At 38.5% G+C, this 10391-nt stretch overlaps 1 protein-coding gene across 1 annotated transcript in view; it reads right to left on the bottom strand.

Annotated features, from left to right (window-relative positions):
• The window catches only part of Mphosph8 (M-phase phosphoprotein 8), a 38091-nt gene that overhangs the window by 15868 nt on the left and 11832 nt on the right, over window positions 1–10391 (bottom strand). Inside the window, exons 3-5 of the mRNA XM_010633819.3 lie at window positions 8156–9007; window positions 5840–5939; window positions 2363–2617 (exon numbers count right to left, since the gene is read on the bottom strand). Coding sequence (XP_010632121.1) covers window positions 2363–2617; window positions 5840–5939; window positions 8156–9007 — 1207 coding nt within the window. The remainder of the gene's footprint in view (window positions 1–2362; window positions 2618–5839; window positions 5940–8155; window positions 9008–10391) is intronic.

Raw genomic sequence — 10391 nt, 5'->3', positions numbered from 1 at the left:
TTTTTTTTTTTTTTTTTTTGGTACCAGGGATTGAACTCGGGATCTTGCACTTAACAAGGCAGGAGGTGGCACCACTGAGCTAAATCCCTGCCCCTAAAATTTTTACACTGAAACTTATCCATCAGCTTGCCTGTTATTTTCCTTTCTTACACAGTTTTTGTCTGGTTTTGATATTAGTTATAATGGTCTCAAATAATGAATTAGCATTTAAGAATACTTTTCATGCTTGGTAGCCCTTGCATATAAACCCCCATCTGATCTTACTGTTAAATCTATTTTAATTACCATTTCATGGTTTGTTTTGGGGGAGTAGAGACTGGGTCTCACTATGGCCTTGAACTCTTAGCAATCCTCCTGCGTCAGCCTCCCACGTTTTGGGATTACAGGCATATACAACCACATCCAGTTTTAATAGCTACAGAATTATCTGCCACAGTTAGACCTGATATAGCACATGCCTGTAATCCCAGTACTTGGGAGACTGAGCCAGGAGGATTGTGCCATGAGTTTAGAGGCCAGTGTAGACTATATGATTTCAAGGCCGTCCTGAACTACATATTGAAACACTGTGTCCAAAAAAAGATTTGCCAGACATGGTGGCACACACCTGTAATTCTAGCACTTGGGAGGCTGAAGCAGTAATGGCTGTAAGTTCAAGGTGAGCGTGGGCTACACAGTGTATTGAAGGCCAGCCTGCACTATATGGTGAGACCTTGTCTCAAAAAATAAAAAAATAAAAAATGTCGTAAGATTACTCAATTGATTTTTCTTTTTGCTTTTGGTGGTATGGAGACTGAACCCAGGATCTTCACACTGAGCTGTATCACTGGCTTTTTTTTTTAGTTTTGAGGCAGGGTGATACTAAGATGCTCACCTGCCTGGGCTGGGCTTGAGTTTGTGACCCTCCTGCCTCAGTATGTCAGAGTGCTAATACCGCAAGCCTGTGGTTCTGAGTAGATTTTGTATATTTTTCCAGGAATTTCCCCATGTTATTCACTTTTCAAATCCATTGGTAAGAAATGGCATGTAGAATTCCTTTATCTTTTTAATCTGTAGAAAGTCTGTAACTGTAAGGTTTAAGGCTTCTTTTTAACTTTCAGAAGCTTGTTCATTTCTTTAGTCTTTTCAAGAAATAAACTTCTGGCTGTACTACTGCTCTCCCTCCTGCATCTGCTCTGTATGGTATCTTTTGGAGCTTTTTTTTTTTTTTTGAGACAGGGTCTCACAGTGTAGTTCAGGCTGGCCTCGATCTTAACAGCAGGACTCCTGCTGCAGCCTCCCAAGTATTGGGAATATAAGCATGCGCCACCACAACTAGTTCCAGAAATCATTCCAATTTCTTACAAGCTCAACAGTGCCTCCAAAAGCATGTTCTACCCAGCTATCTAAGATCTAGCTGTTTCACAATAAGTGAGTATTTGCAGAATATCCAGTCTGTCATATCGTCTCACTTGATTTTATTTTTTCTTTTTGTGGTACCAGGGATCAAACTCAGGCCCTTGTGCCTGAGAGGCAGGCACCAGAACCATTAAGCTAAATCCCTAGCCCTAACTTATTTTAAGGATTTTCTTAAAATTTATTATTTATTTTATTGATTAATTGATAATGGGGATTGAACTTGAGTCCTTGTGCTTGCAAGACAAGCGGTGGAAACACTGAGCTAAATCCCCGGCCCTTTAAAATTTATTAAAAAAATAAGTAAATACAAAATTACAATGTAATCAGATTAACCTTGTTTTATCAAGCTCTGTATGTATGCACGTGTCTTGCTCCTCCCCATAGCTTTGTACTCTGCAGTCTACCCTTCTCAGTTAACTGCAATGCCCGAAGGATACTGCTTGAAACTATCTTATGTGGTTTGATTTAGTACAATGTTAAAAGGGAAGAATACAAACCAGGCATGGTGGTTCAGGCTTGTAATCCCCACAAGTGAGGTGAATGGAGATTACTGCAAATTTGAGACCTACTTGGAAAACTTAGTGCAACCTTGTCTCCAAAACTTAAAAAGGGAGGGGGACATAGCTCACTGACACATCAACCCTGGGTTTGATCCCAAGTGCCACCACCACCAAAAAGCCTGTATGTGATGATTTTCTAAAAAGAATCTAATAATACACAGGTTGCAAGTTTTAAAAATTTATAATTTCTCAATGTGCTAAAGCATATTACAGGAACATAGAAAATATTTTTTTGATCCATTTAGAAGTCAAAGAATGACTCAAGTCTTCAATATAAAGTTTTTATTCAGGAAATCCAAATAAAATCTGTTATTTTCTGATCAGCATTATTGTGGTAGATAAGAATAACCAATATGGTGCACTACTCTAAAAGCACTCTGCAAAACAGTATCAAGCAAACTCACCCAAACTCTCATCTGTTGGACACACACTGTCCAAACCCTCCTGCTCGTCTTCTGCAACAATGTGCGCCCAAGTGTCAGTTTCCTCTCTTGTAGCTCTCCTTTCTTTACATGAGTACTTGTTTTCTTTGCTTTTCTGGTCTTCTGCAGTTTTACAATCCAATATTTCTTCTTTTTTCCAATTACTCTCAGGAGCATCATTTTTTTCTTCTGTATTTTTTTTAAATAAATCAAATGCATTTCTGATTTCCTTAAATGCTAATGCAAAAATAAAAACTGATATTAAATAGGAGTCACAGATTTCTATTGCAATCAGAAGAAAATCTGGGTTAGTAATAGAAACATTTAAAAAATTTTTACTAGTATCTATCTGCCTTGGTTATAAAAAGTATGGTCAGATTTATAGTCAAACTCTCAAAGCCATTTCAGAGCAATCTTTCTACCGCCTGCTCATTAGCTAGTGGACACAATGTCCTGGGGGAATGGCAGCTGCTCAGATCCTTTGAGCTACTCTCCTACAGTTGTGACAGTGACTATTCAAGGGATGAGCCTCCAAATGATTCTCATTACATCACCAAACTTCTTACTGCCAAAGATACCAGCCTGTCTGTACCGCAGCTTGGAGCTTGCGCAGGAACCATTTCTGGTGGTGAGCAGGAGAAACAGTCAGGTACCGGAACACTGATAGCACACCTGGTAAAACTACTACTGCCACTTGTGTTTTTGTTTGAGGGAATAAGGGGTTATTTGAGACAGGGTCTTGCTATGTAGTTCAGGCTGGTCTTAAACTACATAGCCCAGGCTGGCCTTGAACTTGCAGTGATCCTGCCTCAGCCTCCTGAGTGCTGGGATTATAGGTGTGTGCCACCACACCCAGCCTGACACTAGTTTTGAACTAAAAATAAAACTGAGAAGAAACACTGGCAGGGTATTTAGCTCAGTGGTAGCTCAGTGGTACGGCATGCAGTTACTAGCATGTGTAAGGCTTTAATCTCCAGCAGCACACAAAATAAACTGTGAAGAGAACTGGCAAAGTACTGACAATTACAAAGGACTCATAAATTCAAAGTCTGATTATCAGGAATACTGAAAACAAGACTCCTAGGGCCTAAAATTATAAACGGGGTGATAATAGTTCCAATGAAGGCTGTGTGTTCACAGCAAAAATGCACTTGAAATTTGATACATAAAGTTGGAGGGAGAGCAGAGATAAAGCTCAGAGGCCTAGCACAGGCAGACCCTAAACTTGATCCTCAGCAAATGGGCAAAAATATCCCAAAGACAAACACACACTATATATTTATGTAATATTTATGTGCATGTACATATTTGTTACACATGATATATAATATATATTAAAAAAAACAAATTCTATTTTAATTATTTCAGTTACATACAGCTTTTGAGAGAAAATATTTCATCTCTTAGAATCACTACTTTCAAGAGCATATATGTTCCAAATACTTTTCATACAGATAATAATAAAATACTCATCTGCTGGGGCTTAAACACTATAATGGTGGCTTAAAAAAAAAAAAAAAGCCACTTGGTTCCAACAGTAACATATGTTAGGGATTCTCAATTTTTGTATGTTGTGAAGTGATCCAAAACACATATTCGATGTATTTTTGTGGTAATGTGAAACCCAGTTCCTTCGAACTGAGCTGCAGTTTTAGTTTTTTTGAGACAGGGTCTCACTATGCAGTTGAGACTGACCTGGAACTCACTATGCAGCCCAGGCTGGTCTTGAACTCACAGTGATCCTCCTGCCTCAGCCTCCCAAGTGCTGGGATTACAGGCGTGCACCACCACGCCTCAGCTCCTTTTTAGTTTTAGAAACAGGTCTTACTAAGTCACTAAATTGCCCAGGCTTGCCTTGCACTTGCGATCTTACTGGCTCAGCTTACCAGAGTGCTGGGATTACAGACAGGCACCACTGCATCAATATGGAGTCAAGTGACAGAGTTAACAACAATTGCTATTTTTTTAATGTTTTACTTAGCACCCACTGTAAGACATCTTTGCTGCCTTAAGTAAGTTCTCATCTCTGTAATTCTAACCTATTCTGTCATACTGAAAAGACGCTAAATAGAATACACAATATACAGTACATACACATACTATATTAACATTATATATAATTGTTAATTGGGCTAATGATTCCTAACCAAAAATACAGACCTTGAAACTTTCTGAGCATTGATATTATACAAGTGCAAAATTCTACCCATGAATCTCATTTAACAGGTCACAGTCAAAACACAGGGGAACTAGCTGGACACATCTGTAATCCCATCTCTTGGGAGGATGAGGTAGGAGGATCACCGCGAATCCAAGGCAGGCCTGGGCTACTACTCGGCAAGACCTTGTCTCAAAGTAAACACCACAGGTGAACTAAAACCATTATATAAAATTACCTTCAAGTATCTATGTAAAGTATATATGAAGCATAGAGGAATGCCAGGTACTTAGATGTCAGTCCCTAGTAGAAGGTGCTGGCATGCCTTGGGAAGACTCACTAAAGGCTGTACTGTGGAGCTTCAGTATTTCTGTGTGTAGATACAGGTCCTATCACAAACATACTGTGCATGTTCCAAAATCAGGGGAAAAATGCATAATCTAAAATACTTCTGGTCCCTTAGGGAAAGGGGAGTAAGGGAAAAGGAAAATAATATGAGAAAATGTAAAAATGGAATTAAAGTGTTTGAAGGTGGGGAGGGGAGGAGGGGGTGAAGGGAGGGCAGGGACAAGGGGAAAAAAATGAGAACCAAGACCTGTCATGTAAAGGTACAAGATCCCAGTAATGAATGCAACTGTACTGTCTACCTAGAATGTACCAATAAATTAAAAATAAATACATAAATAAAATAAAACACTTCTGGTCCCAAAGATTTTGGATTAGAAACATGCAAACTGTAATACACTTAGAAAACTGGTTAAACCAAAGTAATAAAAGGCTCTGAATTCTGCAGTGAAATTTTCCAATTCTGTGACATTGCAACTTAGAGACTACCTTCATAGTGAGTTCAATTCTTTAAAAAGAAAGGACTATTATAGTTTATTCACACCAGAGAAACTATTCAGTATTTACACATGTGTGACTTATTTATTTCACTTAGGAGTACATAAGATCCTAATGAGATAACTGACATTGTGAAATGGGAAGAAAAGGCTAAAGGTGTAGGGAAGGTGGGATGAGTAGGGGAAGGGTAATAAGGGAAAAGAAAAAAAATGTGAGAAAATGAAAAGATGGAAATAAAGTGTTTGTAAATGGGGAGGGGAGGAGGGGGTGAAGGGAGGGCAGGGACAAGGGGAAAAAAATGAGAACCAAGACCTGTCATGTAAGGGTACAAGATCCCAATAATGAATGTAAATGCACTGTATACCTAAAATGTACCAATAAACTCAATTTTTAAAAAAAGAAAGGACTAAAAATGATAAAATATCAGTATTTACATTTACTTTTTTTTTAAAACTTACTCTTTAATCCCTTTGGTTCTTTTCGGCTCTTTTCTTCCTTTTCTGAATCACATCTTTTGTGATATTTCTCTTTGGGTTCATTTTTTTTTATCTCTTTCTCCTGAAAAAAGACAGGTTAAGACTTTAATCATGAATAAAGAGCTGATTCTGTACATCTGAAAAGCATAGGCTTGTCACATCCATGACTGTATGTAATATAGTACATGACCACCAATCATCTTTCCCACTGCTTTCTCAATGAAGACTATCCTCTGACTGTATGACTTTTACAGTATCAAATTCAAAACACAACACCTAGTGGGGTGTGGTGCTGCACACCTGTAACATCAGCACTCTGGGAGGCTGAGGCACGAGAATCGTAAGTTTGAGCCCAGTCTGGACGACCTGGTGACTTAATGATACCTCGTACCCCCCCCCAAAAATAAGAACACATTTGAAAAAACAAGCAAACAGGTTTCTAACTGTTTAACAATTGTAGACTTGAGGCTTTTTCATTTTTCAGTTTTTGAGACAAGATCTCGCTATGTAGTTTAGGCTGGTTTCAAACTTGCAGTGATGATCCTCCTGTCTCAGCCTCAGAGTGCTGAGATTAACGGCGTGCACCACCATGCCCAGCAAGGTTTTGCTTTTACTTCTATGCTGCACTAGCTTTGCCAAGTAGCAACTGCACCATGCAATAAGGAATGGGAAATTTTTGATGAATATAATGTCCATTATAATTTGCAACATTATCTTTCTAGTTCTCAGTGACATAGATATGACAAAGTCTTCTGTACTTTGTCATAAAAGGGGGCTTTATTGGTGACTATATTGGTGTCAAAATTAAGAATTTATGGTGTATTACTGTTGATTCACTAAAGTATACATATTGCAAAAAAATAAATATCTGTTTCTCCACTGGCTTGAGAATTTCACTAAAAATAGTTATAGCTGGGCATCATGGCGCACACCTTTAATCCCAACACTCTGAGAGGCTTGAAGCAGGACTGTAAATTCAAGTACTACCTGGGTAACTCAGCCAAATTTTGTCTCAAAATAAAAAATAAAAAAGGAGTAGGAATGTATCCCAGGGACAAGGCCCTTGGTTCAATACCCAGTACTTTAAAAACAAACAAGATGTGCCAGGCGTGGTGGTGCACACCTGTAATCCAGCATTCAGGAGGCTGAGGCAGGAGGATCGCTGTTAGTTTGAGACCAGCCTGGGATACACAGTGAGTTCCAGGTCAGTCTCAACTACACAGTGAGACCCCGTCTCAAAAAACCAAAACCAAACCAAACCAAAACCAAAACAAAACAACAACAACAAAAACAAACATTTCCCTTAACTAAGAATTTATTTTAGCTGAGCGTGGGTGAATGCCTGTAACCCTAGCACTTGGGAGGCTGAGGAGGACTGCCGCATATTCAAAGCCAGCCTGAACCCTCTTTATTCTTGAGGGTCTGGATAGGTAACTTTTTTATTTACATTGCATTGATATTTTTACATGATTGTGCTCATGTGTATGTATGGTTTTCACCACCATTCTCTCAACTTCCTACCTTAACCTCTTAACATTCCAATTGCTATTACAATCTCCACTCTGTTGTACCAACACTGCAACCACTTTCCTCCTGGCTAGACAATCTTTCAGTTTTTCACTACTGAGGATAATATTTCCATAAATATCTACACAGACTGCCTCCTCCCTTTAAAGTGATTTCCTTAAAGTCTCCAAACTGGGAATAACAGATGAAAAGGGGTCTTAAGCCCTTGATAAAAACTGCATATGGCCTTTTATAACATAGAAAGTATTTCCATTTTGAACAGTTATATAAAGATAATTTTTATAATGGGACAAACTATTAAATAACATAGGATGTGTACTGGAGTAAAAAGTGATAGTCTTTTAGGGGGAGGTGTACTGGGGATTGAACACAGGACCTTGCGCTTGTGAGGCAGGTGGCGGCACAATTGAGCTAAATCCCTGGCCCAAAAAGTGATATTCTTCAGACAATGGGGCAAATGTCTAGTAGGATGTGAAGATGGTACTGTAAGAGTTTCTACCCAATGCTACATTATCTGAGTACCTCTAAAACATTGTGACTTGTTAATCAATTAGTCCTTGAAGGCAGAGACTAAGACAAGGCGGAGACACAAAGGCGGGAGGATCTTCAGTGCTCAGAGAGCCCAGGCAATCACAGCATTCAGTGAGTCTGGGCAGGGCAACACTGCCAGCTGGCCATTCCTTCTCATTCCTGGCGAAGCTCTCTGACCTCTCTAACCAGCGCCAGTCTACACAAAGTCGGGTACTCTCTAGGTCTCCCAGCTGCACTTACCTCCTCAGCCACGTCTGATGAGCGGAGGGCTCGCTCTTCACCTGCTGACCTGGAACTCTTCTGTGACTGGACAGATGCCAGTGGCAACAGTTTATCTGACTCTGTGTTATTCCTGCCTCTGTCTTGATTCCTTTGCTTTTTAGTCACAGTTCTTTTATCTAAAAAAGCATTCTTGCTTTCTAGCTTCGTGCCCTCTTTTGGCTCTTCACTCTTCCTCAGCTTCTTTTTCTTCCTCTTGCCCTTGCCATCGGCACCCTCATCAGCACTCCCAGTGTCATCCAGCTGTGTGTCTGAAAGCTTTTCTTGCACTGCATCCTCACCCATTTTATCTTTCGAGCTTCTCATTTTTTGTTTCTCTTCTCTGTTGTCAGAATGTAAGTCTTCACTGGTATCTTCCTGAAGAGGAGAATCATTAACCACACTTGACTCAAAGTCTAGCTGAGATTCACCACATTTCTCTTTTCTTGTTTTTCTGATTTCTTTGGTATCTTCTCTTATTTTAGTCTTTAAATCTCTTGTTTCAGCCTTTTTAACTTTCTTTAATTCCTTAGTTTCTTTTATTTCATCTTTTTTGGGCTTTTTGGCATCTTTTAATTCTTCTTTGGCTTCCAAAATTCTTTTCTTTGTCCTTAAATCAAAAACCAAATTTTCAGAGGAGCTGTTCAGCTCAGATTTCGATTTATCTTTTAGTTTCCCAGTCTTCACTTTCTTCTTTTTCAGATCATCTGGGCTTTTCTCTTCTTTCTGCCTTAATTTTTTCTTTTTCTTTCTTGGTGAAGTATCTTCTTTTGCCTCACTTTGCTGATCACTATCAGAGTTTGCCTCAAATATGTCATTATTTAAGGACAATTTCTATAAAATACAATGAAGGGTAAAACATTCATTAACATAAATTTATAGATTTTGAAAAGTAAAAATAAAATCTGTTAGAAAATTTTTAAAGCACATTCAACTTCTTAAAATTACCTAAATTTAAACTGTTTATTACCTAGATCTCTGATTTAGCAAATACTTAGGTCTTAGTTGATGCTAAGTATCAATTAAAAAAGCAGATAGGGCCAGGGATTTAGCTCAGTGGTTCTGTCGCCTGCCTTGCAAGCGCAAAGGACAAAGTTTGATCCTCAGTACCGAAAATGGGAAAAAAACTATAAAAAAAAGCAGATAGAGAAACAAAAACAATTCCCCCCGGAGGTCTCAACTGCAGTTGGAATTCACATAATAACCGCAATACAACAAACTGCAAATCATTTGAACTTCAAAATCCCCCAAAACAGCAAGAATGAAATTTTTATAGACTTTGGCCGAAAATAGCCATTACCAATCCAAAGATCACCCTCAGACACTTTTAGGGATTGAACTCAAGTCCCTTACACTAACCTAATTCCCCAGTACTTTTCACTTTTTCAAGACAGAGTTTTAACACTAAGTTGCCCAAGCTGTGCTCAAACCTGTGATCCTATCTCAGTCTCCACCAGTGGGCTGGGATTACAGGTAGGAGCCACTATAACATCTGGCTGGTTTCTTAAAGACTTAAAACTATAGAATGTTTCTGAACTTGCTATTACACTGCAGTTACATATGGAACAAACTATACATACATCTTACTTCCACAAATGATTTGTGTCATAGAATCTGAAATATTTTCTTTGCAAATATATCTAGCACAATGGAAACAAAATCTTTGTAGATAGAGGAAGGGAGGACAGGGGAATGGGGAATAAATAAGAACCATGATTATGTAAAGGTACAAATTTCCAACAATGAATGTCATTATACTGCACATTAAATGTACCAATAAAAAAAAAAAAAGAAAAGAAAACGTATCTTGCAGCCAGGCTTGGCAGTGCACACTACTAATGCCATCATTGTGGGGAACTAAAGCAGGAAGATCCCAAGTTTGAGCACAACCTGGACAACTTAATGACTTATAAATTTTTTCCCTATTTTAAAACGTTAAAAAAAAAAAAAAGAATGAGGTATCTGTATAATATCAAAACAGTATGTCAAGTAACTCAGCTCCCATTTCTCAAAACTGTCTTACCCTAAATAATTTAAAGGTGGGAATAAAAGATAATAGTTTTTTCCTTATGGTGCATAAGCAGGACATGGTGACATATACATATATAACCCCAGCACTCTGGGAAGCCAAGGCAAGAGAAAGATAAATTCAAGCCCACTTTGGGCAATTTAGCCAGACCCAGCCTCAAAAAAAAAAAAAAAAAAAAAAAAAGGGGGA

Source organism: Fukomys damarensis, unplaced genomic scaffold (assembly GCF_012274545.1).
Source record: "Fukomys damarensis isolate Sample0158 unplaced genomic scaffold, DMR_v1.0_HiC HiC_scaffold_38, whole genome shotgun sequence".
NCBI classification, from domain to species: Eukaryota; Metazoa; Chordata; class Mammalia; order Rodentia; family Bathyergidae; genus Fukomys; species Fukomys damarensis.
Note: the sequence above shows the minus strand (reverse complement) of the source record. Positions and strands in the feature narration are given on the sequence as shown.